General features: G+C 42.1%; 1 protein-coding gene across 5 annotated transcripts in view; it reads left to right on the top strand.

The window, feature by feature from the left end:
• The window catches only part of LOC131703254 (P2X purinoceptor 4-like), a 33,943-nt gene extending 22,651 nt beyond the window's left edge, over positions 1–11,292 (top strand). For 3 of the 5 annotated variants that reach the window (XM_059006349.1, XM_059006352.1, XM_059006350.1), the window contains 10 exons: positions 643–714; positions 2,675–2,747; positions 3,652–3,748; positions 6,731–6,811; positions 6,914–7,055; positions 9,264–9,400; positions 9,865–9,955; positions 10,305–10,370; positions 10,494–10,610; positions 11,051–11,292. In XM_059006349.1, the coding sequence (XP_058862332.1) occupies positions 643–714; positions 2,675–2,747; positions 3,652–3,748; positions 6,731–6,811; positions 6,914–7,055; positions 9,264–9,400; positions 9,865–9,955; positions 10,305–10,370; positions 10,494–10,610; positions 11,051–11,101 (927 nt within the window). In that variant the 3' untranslated portion in view covers positions 11,102–11,292. The remainder of the gene's footprint in view (positions 1–642; positions 715–2,674; positions 2,748–3,651; positions 3,749–6,730; positions 6,812–6,913; positions 7,056–9,263; positions 9,401–9,864; positions 9,956–10,304; positions 10,371–10,493; positions 10,611–11,050) is intronic. The other 2 variants (XR_009309745.1, XM_059006351.1) reach the window with 2 other exon arrangements.
• Positions 11,293–21,506: the final 10,214 nt, after the last annotated feature.

Below are 21,506 nucleotides of genomic sequence, written 5' to 3'. Positions count from 1 at the left end.
AAGCGAGTGATCCTGATATCGAGCGCATCCAGGCATCAAATACTGTAGAAATTGAGGTGGAAAGAGGATGAATGAGTTGCTTCATATTGTTAAAAATCTGATAATGCAAATCGGACGAAGGATCAGATGAAATTGAAAAGTGCAGGGTTGTAGTAGCTGGATCATGAGTGAGTGAAGCTTGCACTACAGGGGCATAGTGTGAACTGACAAGCTTGGATTTCTGTTGTGACTTTTGAGGGGAAAAACAGGCTCTGCCGATATGGAATTGCATTATGAAACAAATAAAGCAGCCCAATCGCTCCCGGATTTCTTTGTGAGTTTTGTCGGTGGATTATTTGTTACAGGCAGACAGCCAGAAGGAGTGAAAAAATCTTCATCTGAATCATATGAAAACGAAAGCTGCATCGGGTTAGTAGTCATTTTAAGCCGATTGAAAACAAAAGGTTTGTTTTAAGATTGGGTCTGCAGGTCTGCTAGCTAACCACAAACAGAAAAGCAAGATGAGAATTAGGAAGCTGACTGTGGTTTAAATAGGGTGACTGACAGATATTTTAGTGGGATGACACCAAGGTTCTACTAATGCTTAAAGTGACAGTTATGTCCTAATTTCCTTTGTATTACAATTCTCATTTTCTTCCACAGGGGAAGGACTCCTTTTTTGTTGTTACTAATGCAGTAGTCACAAAGAATCAAACTCAAGGAAACTGTCTGGAGGTAACTACTTTTAAAGATGCTGGCATCTATATTGTATATTAGCAAAGGTATATAAAAAACTGTATAAATAGGTAATTGTATGTAAAAAAATAATGTAAAAAATGTAATTGTAGGTAAATATAATACGATGTAACAATTGTAAGTCACCCTGGATAAGGGCGTCTGCTAAGAAATCAATAATAATAAATACGTATATATGGACTCACCTCCCAGCCAATCATTTACAATCGTTCCCAGGGCTGGATTAAGCCATCACTGGGCCCTAGGCAAGCATACACTTGTGAGCCCCCTACCACTGAACAAACAGCCACACACACATATACATACAAACATACACACACACACACGCACACACCTCTATACACTATAGCCTTTATAACTAGCGCTCCACCTAGGGTTGCCACCTTTTCCACAGACCAAACCCGGTCTGTGGAATACAGTTTAACACAATTAAGCAGGTTGGTGATTCCCAGTCCTTACATAAAATATGCCTTTACCATTAACAGAATGCATTATACTACATGTATTATTTTACTGAACTAATATGAAGTCACAGAAACATCATAATTTATAATATATTTAAAAGCACAATAATTGCAAACTGCATTAATCTACCTGTCATTTTAGGCTACTTGAAAACTAAACAGAAATCGTTATGCATGTAACTTACATATTGTTAATGTTGTGCTCCTTTTTGCACAGCATAGTCCTTTAGTATCTTATTTGAACTGTTTAGCTGTCACTCGCTGAAGCAGATTTTACAGCAAATTTACAGATTCCAGTTACTGACGCTTCGTAGATCAAAATCTTTTTTTAAATTTATTTTTTATCCCGGTACAAAGCTTCTATATCAAATATAGGCCTACATTACTTTAACTGCGATATAGAATGAAAGATGTTACATGTTTATATACAACAACACTGTAATTAGGGCTTCTGATTTTTTTTTCTTCTTCGGTGGATAGCCAATAAACACTGAAACACCGGGAAAACTGGAAATGGTTAATCAATTCATGTTGACTTTACCCTTTTCACATTAAAAAAAAATAAAAGCTTCTACAAAAATAATAATAAATACATTTTCCTGTGCTGCAGGGCAATGTCCCGCCTTCTTGACTTGTATTTATCATTGATTCGTTCTGAATACTTTAGACCCGCCCAACAACTGAGTGACAGCACATTCCTACATTTCTATTGGAGACTCTGCTTGCCAGATTTAAAACAAGATTACAATCAGGATGATTTAGTGAATAAAAAGGCAACATGGAGCACCATATGAAGTTGATATATAGGTAATATATAGAAGGGTGTTCAAGCTTTTGTTCATTAACGGTAGCTCCATAATAGTCCACAAAAATAAATAGTAAAAAACAAACATACCTGTACATTGTTGTGTAGTCAAATACGTTACAGTTTACTGCATGCAAAATCTGCAATAATGTTTCCTTATTTTTTTTGTTTTGTTTTTTTGTTGATCCAGTGGGTTTTGACTTCCTTCATTAAATAAAATGCCCTTTTCTCCAGAAGAGCAGAGAAATCGCCAGTGTTTTGGCATACAAGTTCAGTGAGTGTTGTTTTCCAGTTTAGGCGTAAATCTGTATATGTTAAAAAAAAAAAAAAAAAACACATTTTGGGCCCCCCCTTGAGTTCGGGCCGTAGGCACATGTCTACTTTGCCTATGCATCCGGCTCTGATTGTCCCTCTCCCAGTGTCAGAAATAATGAGATGCAGTTTTTAGCCTGTATATTAGCATGCCATTCATTCAGTGTTCACTTACTTGACAGCCCATTGTGAATTCCACAGCATTCTTCCAAAACTTTTAGTGATTTATAAACAGGTTTGATTTGATTTCTGTTTTTCAAAATTTTTGTCTGATGTTACATGTTCTTAAAAAAAATAACAAAAACAGGTCCAATGATGCAGCATGTGTACATAAACAGCCCTTTTCCATCTTCTTTAGGGACCAGACTCTGGAACAATATGCAGCTCAAATGAGGATTGCACAAAGGAATATACTAACCAGAAGAGTAATGGTATGTCATCTTTTGCTCTAGTGTTTGATTCAGTTGAGCTGCTATCGTTTGTGTGAATGGAATATAGATTCTGCAAAACTCCACGGCAAGGATTATTCCTGTGAGGGCTTGACCGTGCTGGACAAAGACAGAATGGTAGCAAGCGCTGATACACTGGAGTAGGAGTCAGAGGATGCAGTTCCAGCACAGCACTGCACACGTTTATTAAATGAAATCTAAAACTAAATACTTTTAACCATTCAAAAACAAAAGTTACCTAATAGACTTCTAACAAAATAGCTCTCTGTAGCAGAGCAGGATCGCACACAGGTAGCCAGCCTCACCCATGAGTCCAAAACAGAACTAGCAGCAGCTCAAAAGGCTGCGCATCCAGACTACATTACCAATCATTTAAGCAATTCAGCTAAACCAGCTGCATTCACATGAAGATGAACAGATCATTGAGGCTCAAAATGAACTTTCATGAAAACAAGTACCGGTACAAAACAGACTAACAAAATAAAATTCAACCCAAATAAACACGATTTACAAGTGAGGGGTTTTCATCCTGTCACAATTCCATTGTTAAATTAAACAGTGGAATACTCCCAGATACACAGTGTTCTAAATGTTAGTTACATCCAAACAAGCCTGGCTTAAAGGTATCATTTAAAGGTAAGGTTTTAAAACAATCTACATTTTCCAACCAGTTTCACTGCTCCTATACCCACCTATATCATTGTTTCCTTAACTTACCTATCTTAGTAAACATCTTAGTACATCAGATAGTTGAGTATGTGAATCTGCCACTTTTTAGATCATTCAAGTAGTACCATTAGAGACCTTTCAAAGGAAGAAAATATAGTGGTGAAAAAGCTTAGTAAACTGATTTTAAAGCTTAGAATATTTATTTTTTTATCCTCAGGGGATCCGACTGGCCAATGTGTTGAATTTAACTCATCAGTAAAAACCTGTGAGGTGTTTGCCTGGTGTCCGATCGAGGGAATGAGGAATGCTTCCAAGTATGTGTGTTATAGATCACAGTGTGTGTACGTTTTGTACAAACTCAAAAGTTATTGCCTTTAGTTAAGCATGTACTATCTGTTCCTAATTGCAGTTAGTCGTAACGTCTTGTGTGTATAGATCTCTGGATGGGTTGCTTTCAGAATGTGGGTTTATTATCCCCAAAAAATCACTTTACCAGACTGCTTGCACCACCCTATACTATACTATGAAAACTCTGGTGCTTTCAGTTTGGTCTACTGCCGAGGTTGCTGTGGCCACTGACTGTGTACGAGGTTTCTTTGACAACAGTAGAGAAGCTGGAAGCTTTAATCAGTTCATACATCAGGAAATGGTTGGGAGTTCCACGCTGCCTCAGCAGAGTGGGACTTTATGGTAAAGGAATACTGCAGCTACCAGTCTCTGCTCTAACCGAGGAGTTTAAGTGCGCCAAGGTCAGATTGGAAATGACATTAGTAGAGTCACGCGATAAATGCGTAAGGGAGGCAGCACCTGTGTTGAAAACTGGAAGAAAGTGGGCGGCAAAGAAAGTTGTGGAAGATGCAAAGGCTGCCCTTCGAATTGGTGATATCATGGGGCAAGTTCAGCATGGAAGAGGGGGTCTTGGTTTCAGTTCAACTCCTCCTACATGGCACAAGGCGGCCCCAGCTCAAAGAAGGAAGCTGGTAGTCAACGAGGTGCAAAAGCAGGAGGAGAGGATGAGGTGTATAAAGGCCATTTCCCAGGCCAAACAGGGAGAATGGATGAGATGGGAGAGTGTGGAACAACGCAAGATTGGCTGGCAAGACCTATGGTCAATGGAACAGAGCAGGATCAGTTTCCTCATCAGGTCAACATATGATGTTCTCCCATCACCACAGAACCTAAACCTCTGGGTAGGAGAGGATCCCTCATGTCCTTTGTGTTCATCACCTGCAACATTAAGGCACATTTTGACAGGATGTAAGGTGGCTCTTAGCCAAGGACGGTTTACTTGGCGCCATGACCAGGTGCTGCGATGTTTGGCCTTAGCATTGGAAGACAAGCGTAACATGACCAATAAGTTGCCACCTGTTCCATCAAAACATTACACACAAAAGACAACATTCCTCCGCCCAGGAGAGCAACCACCAAGAAAAGGTGTTAAAACCAATCCTCGCCCAGGACAACTGGAAGCTGCTAGAGACTGGAATATGCTGGCAGATGTTGGTCAACGGCTTATTTTTCCACCTGAGATTGCCACCACTAACCTTCGACCAGATATTGTCTTGTGGTCTGGATCAGCACGCCTTGTTCACCTGGTAGAGTTAACAGTGCCATGGGAGGATGCTGTAGATGAGGCGTATGAGAGGAAGAAACTGCGGTATGCTGAACTAGCCACTGAAGCGGAACAGCGAGGATGGAGAGTTCGGGTTTACCCAGTGGAAGTGGGTTGTCGAGGATTTGTGGCACACTCTACAACCCGGTTTCTCAGAGACGTCGGATTCAGTGGCCAAGAGTTGCGTCGCACAGTGAAGAACTTATCTGAAGCAGCAGAGAGGAGCAGCAACTGGCTGTGGACAGGTAAGTAAGCTGGGCTGAGTTGAGTGGGGGACGGAGGGGGGTGATGCTGGGACGCCAGAATCACCGTCGAGCCCTCTTGAGGTGTCGTGGGCTAGTCGACGAAACACTGAGGATGGAAGGTGCCCACTTTAAAACCCCAGAGATGTACCCTACTTAGCTCAATCCAGACGGTTGTCATGCTGATGCGCTGGGGAGGCCGCACTTTGGTTGATCCCCGGAGCCAGCATCGCAGCCGTTGTGTGTGCTGATGCGCCAGGGAGGCAAAATAAGCTGATCCCTGGAGCCAGCATTACACTTCAGCCATTAATACCAGACAGAAGGATATCTACATCATCATATGGAAGGAATCGTAAATGGATGGAGACGCATATGGATCACATTAGTTTACTGTAAAGCTACGTCTTAGTTGGTGCTTATCTTGGCGAGAGCCGAGTTCAAATCAGCATGAAGTTTTAACATCTACTCTCGTGTAATGGAAATCATTTTTTATAGTCTGGTAAATTGACGGGGTGTCTGTATTTTAGTTAGAATACAGTTTCTGAGGGGGGTCCAAGAGTGGCTCACCTGGTACAAGCACAGTGTGTGATGTGCAGGTGAGTCATATAGTCAGGGGAGCACAGGTCTGGGTCCTGGCTGTTTGATTGAGTCATATAGTCAGGGGAGCATAGGTCCGGGTCCTGGCTGTGTGATGTTGCTGGTACAAGCACAGTGTGTGATGTGCAGGTGAGTCATATAGTCAGAGGAGCACAGGTCCGGGTCCTGGCTGTGCGATGTTTCCAGAGGGAGTGTCACAGTGGCTCTGGTGCTCCTGCAGGTTAGGGAGGCAAACCCGGCACACTGTTTCTCATCATCATGCTACACAGGACCCTCCTGGCCAGACGCCTAGTGAGCTCGGCAGACACCTGCAGGGCTGGCCTTTGTCCTCCAGAGGCCGGTAGTTCCCTGACATCCTCTCTCTAGTTCCTGGGTGTAGAAAAGGAAACTGGCTCGGTCATGGGATCGGAGGACACTCACTGAACCTTCAGTTCAACTGAGCAGCTGTGTGGGGAATTTCTGCGGTGAGGGGAAAAAATGATTGGGCATTCTAAATTGGGGAGAAAATCAGGGGTAAAATAATTAAAATTATTTATATATATATATATATTTAAAAAATCTGATTCTTTCTGAGTGAGTCCACTAGAGAGCTCTGCTGCTTGATTAAGATCTGAGTACGTACAGATCGCACAGGAGTCAACTGGATGGCATGGTCGGGGGTTCACTGATGGGATCAAATCAGATGTGCCTAATGGCTTATATTTATAATGTTACACTTTCTTATAAAATACATGATAAAAGGCATAGGCTATGGGAGCCACTCGTCAGTGTTTGCCTAATAATAAAGGCTCAAAGGGCATGAAAGATAATTCTCAGTTAATAATGTCATTCTTTTTTCTACCTAGACCTGCTGTTTTGGAATCAGCAGAAAACTTCACCGTCTTTATTAAAAACAACATTGGATTCATTAACTTCAATTACACAAAGTAAGGCTCTAGATTACAAGCTAATTTACTGTAGTAATATAATGTCACCTTTATATTCATTTATTTATTTATTTATTTATTTTATTTATTTATTTTTCACAGGAGAAACATCTTGCCGGATATGAACGAAACCTATCTAAAACAGTGTATGTTTAACCGAAAGACAGACCCATACTGCCCGATATTCCGCCTGGGAAATATTGTCCAAGAAGCCGGGGAGAATTTCACAGAAATGGCTGTTAAGGTTAATTCCTGGTTCTTTTCTTTTCATAGAATCACACAAGAGGGCTTCTGTTCCCAGGGTCAGGGCTGCCAATTGCAACCATCTACATTTCATTGTAGAGAAATGAGAAAACAAAACAGAAGGCAATTCAAAGGAGAGATCATTGACTTGCTTCTTACTGTGCCCCTGTTCTTGTGCTGAAGAGTATGCTTATTCATTTTCTTACTGTGCCTCTGTTCTTGTGCTGAAGAGTATGCTTATTCATTTTCTTACTGTGCCCCTGTTCTTGTGCTGAAGAGTATGCTTATTCATGTTCTTACTGTGCCTCTGTTCTTGTGCTGAAGAGTATGCTTATTCATTTTCTTACTGTTCCCCTGTTCTTGTGCTGAAGAGTATGCTTATTCATTGTCTTACTGTGCCCCTGTTCTTGTGCTGAAGAGTATGCTTATTCATTTTCTTACTGTTCCCCTGTTCTTGTGCTGAAGAGTATGCTTGTTTGGATCATAGAGTGATGCAGGTGTAAGGAAACTACATCCTGTCTGTATCTGTGTGTGCAGGAGTGCACACAACAAGGATCGAAGCAGAACTGAACCCGTTTCCTTTATTGATTCCAGTAATCAAGTGTCACACTTCTGCAGCTTAATCAGTATTAATGTGGCTTTGTGGAAGGGTGAGGGTATTCACTGACACGGGAGACCAAAGATTGTACTTGAAAACACTGCCCAGGTGCCCAGTTTTATTTATTTTCTTTTGTATTTATTTTAGCCCGCAGAGGGCGCTGTTGTCTGTGGCCTGTATACCGGCAGTAGTAATCAGGACTACAGGTTACCAACACAGGTATAGGCAGGTGCACTCACAGGTGCTCAAAAATAATAATGAAAACCAAAGGCGAAATGAAAAAGGAAAATAAAACACAGTAATGAAACTACAAAACAAAAGTGCTGCTTATGTAGCCCCCCACTGCTGCTATGCCAGCCAGCTCGGATCTTGTCCTACGCTTCGCTGTGCACTATACACTAGGGTGGCCAAGGTTCCCCTAGTTCTACATTCGTCCCCTCGGGTACGTAACCAGAGATTTTAATAAATGGTTTGTTTAAGGCTGGCTGTCTTCCTCAGCCGTGCTTGACTGATTTTATTTTTCTTGCTTCTACCACTGGCGTTCCTGCCTGGTGTTTGTGTACGCTCGCCACCTCAGCTAGCGTCCCTGGGCTTCCTCTGTCATGGCCACCCGAATGCACAACCAAGCACAGTTCTTATGGGCCGAGCAATCCCCCAAGGCCCGCCTCTCAGCCACTTAGAGAGAGGGAAAGCCAACACACCCTCTTCCCCACCTCTCCGTGTCATCGCCATGACTGACAGGCGGATCTTACGAAACTGCTGCCCTCTTCCTGCAGAAACACGCATGCGCCAGATAGTCAGCACAGACTTCCCCTGTTACAGGCTTCTAGTTATTAGCAGAAATGAATGAGTAATGAGTTCTCTAATCTCTGGGAGAGCATCCGACACAATGCTGGTGTGTGTTCATGGAGGATCCTCTTGAATTCTTCTCAAATGCCTGTCTTATATCTTGCCTAAACATGCTGTGAAGCTGAACCTTGTTTTTGCAAGCTCTTTGTGTCAGCAGTGTTCCAAGTGTTCCAGCATACCTTGCAGCTGTGCTGAGCGCAGTGCGTCTGATTTGTTTAAATTAATTACATTATCCTTGATTTAAACTACAAATGTGTTTCTTAATATAAATTGAGTATCTGCAATAACTTTTATTTGATCTACTTCTCTACAGGTTAAATGTGGGGGATCTTGTATCCTTAAAACTAGAAGTACTAAATATTCTGCATCATATTATCATACTTCAGCAGGGAATTGTATTAGATATATTCTGCATCATATTATTAGACTTCAGCAGGGAATTGTATTTGATGGTCTTTACATTTAAATTCCCATTGCTATCCCTCGCAGAGGAATCCCCAGCAATGGGAATACAGTGTAGGCAGTCGTACCTCCATATGTCTCACTTACATTTTTACATATATCTGGACAATCTCTTATCAAACCAGAATGAAACATGGTATTCACATTATTCAGCACATGCTATTGGGAGTATGAGATTGTGGGGCTATATGGAGGTGTCTCTGTCTGTCCACATTACCATTACTTTATCCTATTCTGTACATGCTCTTATACCTCATGGTCATGTTTGTGAGGGTGATCGTACTTCCACTTGAATTACAGGGAGGAGTGATAGCAATACAGATTAACTGGGAATGTGACCTGGATTGGCTGCTTCACAAGTGTGTCCCGGAGTACAGCTTTCGAAGACTGGATGAGAAAAACGACAAGAAGACCCTATTCCCTGGCTTCAGCTTCAGGTCAGAGCAGGAGTACAGTCTTGTATTAGAGGGAAGGGGTATGCTTCCAGTGTCTAATATACTGTTAGCTAGAGCTGGCGATGGTGGTATTGCTTACTGTTGACTGGTAGGCTTGAGTTGTCAGACACAGGGAAAACTTTTTGACATTTGTCTTGGTTGTTTCAAAGTGTGACAATGCCTTAGAGCTGGAGCGCCATCCCGTGGCAGGCACAGGAACTGTTGCGTTCCAGTTTAAACCTCCTAATTCTGGCATTGAGGGGATGCAGCTGGATAACAGCGCACTCGCTTTGCAACAACATTATGCCGTTAAATCATCCCTTTTATTTCAGCTTTGCTGAATTGCAGCTGTACTGCTGCGAATTGAACGAAACCATAATAGATACGGATTTGCATCTTGATAATTCCTGTGGGTATGGCAGGCAGGACTGTATACCAGAGAACAATCTGCTGGTCTTTATTTACAGGTTTGCAAGATACTATAAACAGAATGGAGTGGAAGAGCGCACATTGTTCAAGGTGTATGGAATCCGGTTTGATGTCATGGTGACTGGAAAGGTGATTAAGACTCTTAGTTTGAACTCTGTTTAGTGCATATCAAATTAAACCAATTTATCACATGAATATGTACACTGAAACAAGTACACCTGTCCTGTGAAGAAAAGTATGTTTCTTTCATAATCACTATTTTGAAATATAACCTAGAGCATTGCATTCAGAATAGGATTTATTAATTAGCTTTCAGTCCTTCAAACAGGTCACTGCTCTGCTCAAGATGATTCTTTCAGGACGGACAGTTTTAATGTGAGCCCCCCTTCCCATTCAAACCTTCAGCCTAGTTTAGAGTCCTGACACAATGAAAGACTTATTATTATAATAAACATTTACATTTTTTTTTTTTCAAAAGGCTGGAAAATTCAGTCTAATTAAGCTGATTACATACATTGGATCCACACTCGCCTACTTCGGTATGGTGAGTCTAAAACAGTTGCAATGTATTCTGCTAATGCGTCCCTGTCTTTGTGTATAAAGTGCATTCACAGTTTTAAATCAGTGTGGATCTCATGAAGGTCATTTTCCTCTACGTACCTTTCAGACAATAATCGTGGTTGACTTCCTCCTTGCAAACTACGTTCATCCCAGTTGCTGCAAAAAAGAGGTCAAAAGTTACTATACTGGGAAGAAATATGAAACTGTGGAATATCAGTTAGAGGTAAGGACTGGTTACCAGTGCTTCAACATTGAAGTTAATGAGAAAAGGTTAGCTGGGGGTCTGCAGTGGCTCACCTAGTAAAGACACTACTGCATGGTTAGTCATATGATCCAGAGCTCACTGTTTTGAATCTTGGTTGTATCTAGTACTGTAGTTGCCAGTCTAGTGGCTGCATTTGCAATTGCCAGTTGGCTGGGATTAGTTCATCTCACCAGGCAACAGCACTTTCCACCATACAGTATAAACGATTGGCTAAAGTGCCCCAGGTGGTTTGTGGGTAGCTGCCTAGGGTAGCAATCAAATTGGGCATTCCAAATTTGGGAGAAAACGGGTAAATACTGGGCATTTCAATTTAAAGAAAAATCGAGGTGATGAGATTTTCATGTATGTGCTTCTTCACATGGTTTACAAATACTGTATTTATTTTCTTATTTTTTTAGATGAGAGACGTCAGCAACAGAGAAGGTCAGGATTGTGAATCCAGCCCTTAGTGCATTTTTATACTGTGTTTATTGTTGTTGTTGTTATTTTAACATGTATTGTGCACACAGTATATTTTTCATTGCTAATCAAAGGCAGATAGTTAATTCAGTTTTGTTCTGACAGCAGTTTTCATAAACTGATGCTTTGCAACACTTTTGTATCGCGCTGAAATTAATAAAAATGAACAAAATACAGTAAATGGAAAATGACCACACTGCTGTGAATAACACACTCCTTATAAGAGACAGTACCACTCCATTTCACACTGCTGTGAATAACACGCTCCTTATAAGAGACAGTACCGCTCCATTTCACACTGCTGTGAATAACACACTCCTATAGAAACAGTACTGCTCCATTTCACACTGCTGTGAATAACTCGCTCCTTATAAGAGACAGTACCGCTCCATTTCACACTGCTGTGAATAACACACTCCTTATAAGAGACAGTACTGCTGCATTTCACACTGCTGTGAATAACACACTCCTTATAAGAGACAGTACTGCTCCATTTCACACTGCTGTGAATAACACACTCCTTATAAGAGACAGTACCGCTATATTTCACACTGCTGTGAATAACACACTCCTATAGAGACAGTACTGCTCCATTTCACACTGCTGTGAATAACACACTCCTTATAAAAGACAGTACTGCTCCATTTCACACTGCTGTGAATAACACACTCCTTATAAGAGACAGTACTGCTCCATTTCACACTGCTGTGAATAACACACTCCTTATAAGAGACAGTACCGCTCCATTTCACACTGCTGTGAATAACACACTCCTATAGAGACAGTACCGCTCCATTTCACACTGCTGTGAATAACACGCTCCTTATAGAGACAGTACTGCTCCATTTCACACTGCTGTGAATAACACGCTCCTATAGAGACAGTACTGCTCCATTTCACACTGCTGTGAATAACACACTCCTATAGAGACAGTACTGCTCCATTTCACACTGCTGTGAATAACACACTCCTTATAAGAGACAGTACTGCTCCATTTCACACTGCTGTGAATAACACACTCCTTATAAGAGACAGTACTGCTCCATTTCACACTGCTGTGAATAACACACACCTTATAAGAGACAGTATCGCTCCATTTCACACTGCTGTGAATAACACACTCCTATAGAGACAGTACCGCTCCATTTCACACTGCTGTGAATAACACACTCCTATAGAGACAGTACCGCTCCATTTCACACTGCTGTGAATAACACACTCCTTATAAGAGACAGTACCGCTCCATTTCACACTGCTGTGAATAACACGCTCCTTATAAGAGACAGTACTGCTCCATTTCACACTGCTGTGAATAACACACTCCTATAGAGACAGTACTGCTCCATTTCACACTGCTGTGAATAACTCACTCCTTATATGAGACAGTACGCGTCCATTTCACACTGCTGTGAATAACACACTCCTTATAAGAGACAGTACCACTCCATTTCACACTGCTGTGAATAACACACTCCTATAGAGACAGTACCGCTCCATTTCACACTGCTGTGAATAACACACTCCTATAGAAACAGTACCGCTCCATTTCACACTGCTGTGAATAACACACTCCTTATAAGAGACAGTACCGCTCCATTTCACACTGCTGTGAATAACACACTCCTTATAAGAGACAGTACTGCTCCATTTCACACTGCTGTGAATAACACGCTCATATAGAGACAGTACCGCTCTATTTCACACTGCTGTGATTAACAGGCTCCTATAGAGACAGTACTGCTCCATTTCACACTGCTGTGAATAACTCACTCCTTATAAGAGACAGTACGCGTCCATTTCACACTGCTGTGAATAACACACTCCTTATAAGAGACAGTACCACTCCATTTCACACTGCTGTGAATAACACGCTCCTTATAAGAGACAGTACCGCTCCATTTCACACTGCTGTGAATAACACACTCCTATAGAAACAGTACTGCTCCATTTCACACTGCTGTGAATAACACGCTCCTTATAAGAGACAGTACTGCTCCATTTCACACTGCTGTGAATAACACGCTCCTTATAAGAGACAGTACTGCTCCATTTCACACTGCTGTGAATAACACACTCCTATAGAGACAGTACTGCTCCATTTCACACTGCTGTGAATAACACACTCCTTATAAGAGACAGTATCGCTCCATTTCACACTGCTGTGAATAACACACTCCTATAGAGACAGTACCGCTCCATTTCACACTGCTGTGAATAACACACTCCTATAGAGACAGTACCGCTCCATTTCACACTGCTGTGAATAACACACTCCTTATAAGAGACATTACCGCTCCATTTCACACTGCTGTGAATAACACGCTCCTTATAAGAGACAGTACTGCTCCATTTCACACTGCTGTGAATAACACACTCCTTATAAGAGACAGTACTGCTCCATTTCACACTGCTGTGAATAACACACTCCTTATAAGAGACAGTACTGCTCCATTTCACACTGCTGTGAATAACACACTCCTTATAAGAGACAGTATCACTCCATTTCACACTGCTGTGAATAACACACTCCAATAGAGACAGTACCGCTCCATTTCACACTGCTGTGAATAACACACTCCTTATAAGAGACAGTACTGCTCCATTTCACACTGCTGTGAATAACACACTCCTTATAAGAGACAGTACTGCTCCATTTCACACTGCTGTGAATAACACACTCCTATAGAGACAGTACCGCTCCATTTCACACTGCTGTGAATAACACGCTCCTATAGAGACAGTACCGCTCCATTTCACACTGCTGTGAATAACACACTCCTATAGAGACAGTACCACTCCACAACACACTGCTGTGAATAACACGCTCCTATAGAGACAGTACCGCTCCATTTCACACTGCTGTGAATAACACACTCCTATAGAGACAGTACCGCTCCATTTCACACTGCTGTGAATAACACACTCCTTATAAGAGACAGTACCGCTCCATTTCACACGGCTGTGAATAACTCACTCCTTATAAGAGACAGTACCACTCCATTCCACACTGCTGTGAATAACACACTCCTATAGAGACAGTACCGCTCCATTTCACACTGCTGTGAATAACACACTCCTATAGAGACAGTACCGCTCCATTTCACACTGCTGTGAATAACACACTCCTATAGAGACAGTACCGCTCCATTTCACACTGCTGTGAATAACACACTCCTATATAGACAGTACCGCTCTATTTCACACTGCTGTGATTAACAGGCTCCTATAGAGACAGTACTGCTCCATTTCACACTGCTGTGAATAACACACTCCTATAGAGACAGTACCGCTCCATTTCACACTGCTGTGAATAACACGCTCCTTATAAGAGACAGTACTGCTCCATTTCACACTGCTGTGAATAACACACTCCTTATAAAAGACAGTACCGCTCTATTTCACACTGCTGTGATTAACAGGCTCCTATAGAGACAGTACTGCTCCATTTCACACTGCTGTGAATAACTCACTCCTTATATGAGACAGTACGCGTCCATTTCACACTGCTGTGAATAACACACTCCTTATAAGAGACAGTACTGCTCCATTTCACACTGCTGTGAATAACACACTCCTTATAAGAGACAGTACTGCTCCATTTCACACTGCTGTGAATAACACACTCCTTATAAGAGACAGTATCGCTCCATTTCACACTGCTGTGAATAACACACTCCAATAGAGACAGTACCGCTCCATTTCACACTGCTGTGAATAACACACTCCTTATAAGAGACAGTACTGCTCCATTTCACACTGCTGTGAATAACACACTCCTTATAAGAGACAGTACCGCTCCATTTCACACTGCTGTGAATAACACACTCCTATAGAGACAGTACTGCTCCATTTCACACTGCTGTGAATAACACACTCCTATAGAGACAGTACTGCTCCATTTCACACTGCTGTGAATAACACACTCCTTATAAGAGACAGTACCGCTCCATTTCACACGGCTGTGAATAACACGCTCCTTATAAGAGACAGTACTGCTCCATTTCACACTGCTGTGAATAACACACTCCTTATAAGAGACAGTACCGCTCCATTTCACACGGCTGTGAATAACTCACTCCTTATAAGAGACAGTACGCGTCCATTTCACACTGCTATGAATAACACACTCCTTATAAGAGACAGTACCACTCCATTTCACACTGCTGTGAATAACACACTCCTATAGAGACAGTACCACTCCATTTCACACTGCTGTGAATAACACACTCCTATAGAGACAGTACCGCTCCATTTCACACTGCTGTGAATAACACACTCCTATAGAGACAGTACCGCTCCATTTCACACTGCTGTGAATAACACACTCCTTATAAAAGACAGTACCGCTCCATTTCACACTGCTGTGAATAACACGCTCCTTATAAGAGACAGTACTGCTCCATTACACACTGCTGTGAATAACACACTCCTTATAAGAGACAGTACTGCTCCATTTCACACTGCTGTGAATAACACACTCCTTATAAGAGACAGTACTGCTCCATTTCACACTGCTGTGAATAACACACTCCTTATAAGAGACAGTACCACTCCATTTCACACTGCTGTGAATAACACGCTCCTATAGAGACAGTACCGCTCCATTTCACACTGCTGTGAATAACACACTCCTATAGAGACAGTACCGCTCCATTTCACACTGCTGTGAATAACACGCTCCTTATAAGAGACAGTACTGCTCCATGTCACACTGCTGTGAATAACACACTCCTTATAAAAGACAGTACTGCTCCATTTCACACTGCTGTGAATAACACACTCCTTATAAGAGACAGTACTGCTCCATTTCACACTGCTGTGAATAACACGCTCCTTATAAGAGACAGTACTGCTCCATTTCACACTGCTGTGAATAACACACTCCTTATAAGAGACAGTACTGCTCCATTTCACACTGCTGTGAATAACACGCTCCTATAGAGACAGTACCGCTCTATTTCACACTGCTGTGATTAACAGGCTCCTATAGAGAAAGTACTGCTCCATTTCACACTGCTGTGAATAACTCACTCCTTATAAGAGACAGTACGCGTCCATTTCACACTGCTGTGAATAACACACTCCTTATAAGAGACAGTACCACTCCATTTCACACTGTTGTGAATAACACGCTCCTTATAAGAGACAGTACCGCTCCATTTCACACTGCTGTGAATAACACACTCCTATAGAAACAGTACTGCTCCATTTCACACTGCTGTGAATAACTCGCTCCTTATAAGAGACAGTACCGCTCCATTTCACACTGCTGTGAATAACACACTCCTATAGAGACAGTACCGCTCCATTTCACACTGCTGTGAATAACACGCTCCTTATAGAGACAGTACTGCTCCATTTCACACTGCTGTGAATAACACGCTCCTATAGAGACAGTACTGCTCCATTTCACACTGCTGTGAATAACACACTCCTATAGAGACAGTACTGCTCCATTTCACACTGCTGTGAATAACACACTCCTTATAAGAGACAGTACTGCTCCATTTCACACTGCTGTGAATAACACACTCCTTATAAGAGACAGTACTGCTCCATTTCACACTGCTGTGAATAACACACACCTTATAAGAGACAGTATCGCTCCATTTCACACTGCTGTGAATAACACACTCCTATAGAGACAGTACCGCTCCATTTCACACTGCTGTGAATAACACACTCCTATAGAGACAGTACCGCTCCATTTCACACTGCTGTGAATAACACACTCCTTATAAGAGACAGTACCGCTCCATTTCACACTGCTGTGAATAACACGCTCCTTATAAGAGACAGTACTGCTCCATTTCACACTGCTGTGAATAACACACTCCTATAGAGACAGTACCGCTCTATTTCACACTGCTGTGATTAACAGGCTCCTATAGAGACAGTACTGCTCCATTTCACACTGCTGTGAATAACTCACTCCTTATATGAGACAGTACGCGTCCATTTCACACTGCTGTGAATAACACACTCCTTATAAGAGACAGTACCACTCCATTTCACACTGCTGTGAATAACACACTCCTATAGAGACAGTACCGCTCCATTTCACACTGCTGTGAATAACACACTCCTATAGAAACAGTACCGCTCCATTTCACACTGCTGTGAATAACACACTCCTTATAAGAGACAGTACCGCTCCATTTCACACTGCTGTGAATAACACACTCCTTATAAGAGACAGTACTGCTCCATTTCACACTGCTGTGAATAACACGCTCATATAGAGACAGTACCGCTCTATTTCACACTGCTGTGATTAACAGGCTCCTATAGAGACAGTACTGCTCCATTTCACACTGCTGTGAATAACTCACTCCTTATAAGAGACAGTACGCGTCCATTTCACACTGCTGTGAATAACACACTCCTTATAAGAGACAGTACCACTCCATTTCACACTGCTGTGAATAACACGCTCCTTATAAGAGACAGTACCGCTCCATTTCACACTGCTGTGAATAACACACTCCTATAGAAACAGTACTGCTCCATTTCACACTGCTGTGAATAACTCACTCCTTATAAGAGACAGTACCGCTCCATTTCACACTGCTGTGAATAACACGCTCCTTATAAGAGACAGTACTGCTCCATTTCACACTGCTGTGAATAACACGCTCCTTATAAGAGACAGTACTGCTCCATTTCACACTGCTGTGAATAACACACTCCTATAGAGACAGTACTGCTCCATTTCACACTGCTGTGAATAACACACTCCTTATAAGAGACAGTATCGCTCCATTTCACACTGCTGTGAATAACACACTCCTATAGAGACAGTACCGCTCCATTTCACACTGCTGTGAATAACACACTCCTATAGAGACAGTACCGCTCCATTTCACACTGCTGTGAATAACACACTCCTTATAAGAGACATTACCGCTCCATTTCACACTGCTGTGAATAACACGCTCCTTATAAGAGACAGTACTGCTCCATTTCACACTGCTGTGAATAACACACTCCTTATAAGAGACAGTACTGCTCCATTTCACACTGCTGTGAATAACACACTCCTTATAAGAGACAGTACTGCTCCATTTCACACTGCTGTGAATAACACACTCCTTATAAGAGACAGTATCGCTCCATTTCACACTGCTGTGAATAACACACTCCTATAGAGACAGTACCGCTCCATTTCACACTGCTGTGAATAACACACTCCTATAGAGACAGTACCGCTCCATTTCACACTGCTGTGAATAACACACTCCTTATAAGAGACATTACCGCTCCATTTCACACTGCTGTGAATAACACGCTCCTTATAAGAGACAGTACTGCTCCATTTCACACTGCTGTGAATAACACACTCCTTATAAGAGACAGTACTGCTCCATTTCACACTGCTGTGAATAACACACTCCTTATAAGAGACAGTACTGCTCCATTTCACACTGCTGTGAATAACACACTCCTTATAAGAGACAGTATCACTCCATTTCACACTGCTGTGAATAACACACTCCAATAGAGACAGTACCGCTCCATTTCACACTGCTGTGAATAACACACTCCTTATAAGAGACAGTACTGCTCCATTTCACACTGCTGTGAATAACACACTCCTTATAAGAGACAGTACTGCTCCATTTCACACTGCTGTGAATAACACACTCCTATAGAGACAGTACCGCTCCATTTCACACTGCTGTGAATAACACGCTCCTATAGAGACAGTACCGCTCCATTTCACACTGCTGTGAATAACACACTCCTATAGAGACAGTACCACTCCACAACACACTGCTGTGAATAACACGCTCCTATAGAGACAGTACCGCTCCATTTCACACTGCTGTGAATAACACACTCCTATAGAGACAGTACCGCTCCATTTCACACTGCTGTGAATAACACACTCCTTATAAGAGACAGTACCGCTCCATTTCACACGGCTGTGAATAACTCACTCCTTATAAGAGACAGTACCACTCCATTCCACACTGCTGTGAATAACACACTCCTATAGAGACAGTACCGCTCCATTTCACACTGCTGTGAATAACACACTCCTATAGAGACAGTACCGCTCCATTTCACACTGCTGTGAATAACACACTCCTATAGAGACAGTACCGCTCCATTTCACACTGCTGTGAATAACACACTCCTATATAGACAGTACCGCTCTATTTCACACTGCTGTGATTAACAGGCTCCTATAGAGACAGTACTGCTCCATTTCACACTGCTGTGAATAACACACTCCTATAGAGACAGTACCGCTCCATTTCACACTGCTGTGAATAACACGCTCCTTATAAGAGACAGTACTGCTCCATTTCACACTGCTGTGAATAACACACTCCTTATAAAAGACAGTACCGCTCTATTTCACACTGCTGTGATTAACAGGCTCCTATTGAGACAGTACTGCTCCATTTCACACTGCTGTGAATAACTCACTCCTTATATGAGACAGTACGCGTCCATTTCACACTGCTGTGAATAACACACTCCTTATAAGAGACAGTACTGCTCCATTTCACACTGCTGTGAATAACACACTCCTTATAAGAGACAGTACTGCTCCATTTCACACTGCTGTGAATAACACACTCCTTATAAGAGACAGTATCGCTCCATTTCACACTGCTGTGAATAACACACTCCAATAGAGACAGTACCGCTCCATTTCACACTGCTGTGAATAACACACTCCTTATAAGAGACAGTACTGCTCCATTTCACACTGCTGTGAATAACACACTCCTTATAAGAGACAGTACCGCTCCATTTCACACTGCTGTGAATAACACACTCCTATAGAGACAGTACTGCTCCATTTCACACTGCTGTGAATAACACACTCCTATAGAGACAGTACTGCTCCATTTCACACTGCTGTGAATAACACACTCCTTATAAGAGACAGTACCGCTCCATTTCACACGGCTGTGAATAACACGCTCCTTATAAGAGACAGTACTGCTCCATTTCACACGGCTGTGAATAACTCACTCCTTATAAGAGACAGTACGCGTCCATTTCACACTGCTATGAATAACACACTCCTTATAAGAGACAGTACCACTCCATTTCACACTGCTGTGAATAACACACTCCTATAGAGACAGTACCGCTCCATTTCACACTGCTGTGAATAACACACTCCTATAGAGACAGTACCGCTCCATTTCACACTGCTGTGAATAACACACTCCTATAGAGACAGTACCGCTCCATTTCACACTGCTGTGAATAACACACTCCTTATAAAAGACAGTACCGCTCCATTTCACACTGCTGTGAATAACACGCTCCTTATAAGAGACAGTACTGCTCCATTTCACACTGCTGTGAATAACACACTCCTTATAAGAGACAGTACTGCTCCATTACACACTGCTGTGAATAACACACTCCTTATAAGAGACAGTACTGCTCCATTTCACACTGCTGTGAATAACACACTCCTTATAAGAGACAGTACTGCTCCATTTCACACTGCTGTGAATAACACACTCCTTATAAGAGACAGTACCACTCCATTTCACACTGCTGTGAATAACACGCTCCTATAGAGACAGTACCGCTCCATTTCACACTGCTGTGAATAACACACTCCTATAGAGACAGTACCGCTCCATTTCACACTGCTGTGAATAACACGCTCCTTATAAGAGACAGTACTGCTCCATTTCACACTGCTGTGAATAACACACTCCTTATAAGAGACAGTACTGCTCCATTTCACACTGCTGTGAATAACACGCTCCTTATAAGAGACAGTACTGCTCCATTTCACACTGCTGTGAATAACACGCTCCTATAGAGACAGTACCGCTCTATTTCACACTGCTGTGATTAACAGGATCCTATAGAGAAAGTACTGCTCCATTTCACACTGCTGTGAATAACTCACTCCTTATAAGAGACAGTACGCGTCCATTTCACACTGCTGTGAATAACACACTCCTTATAAGAGACAGTACCACTCCATTTCACACTGTTGTGAATAACACGCTCCTTATAAGAGACAGTACCGCTCCATTTCACACTGCTGTGAATAACACACTCCTATAGAAACAGTACTGCTCCATTTCACACTGCTGTGAATAACTCGCTCCTTATAAGAGACAGTACCGCTCCATTTCACACTGCTGTGAATAACACACTCCTATAGAGACAGTACCGCTCCATTTCACACTGCTGTGAATAACACGCTCCTTATAGAGACAGTACTGCTCCATTTCACACTGCTGTGAATAACACGCTCCTATAGAGACAGTACTGCTCCATTTCACACTGCTGTGAATAACACACTCCTATAGAGACAGTACTGCTCCATTTCACACTGCTGTGAATAACACACTCCTTATAAGAGACAGTACTGCTCCATTTCACACTGCTGTGAATAACACA

This window comes from Acipenser ruthenus, chromosome 32 (assembly GCF_902713425.1).
Source record: "Acipenser ruthenus chromosome 32, fAciRut3.2 maternal haplotype, whole genome shotgun sequence".
Taxonomy (NCBI): domain Eukaryota; kingdom Metazoa; phylum Chordata; class Actinopteri; order Acipenseriformes; family Acipenseridae; genus Acipenser; species Acipenser ruthenus.
Note: the sequence above shows the minus strand (reverse complement) of the source record. Positions and strands in the feature narration are given on the sequence as shown.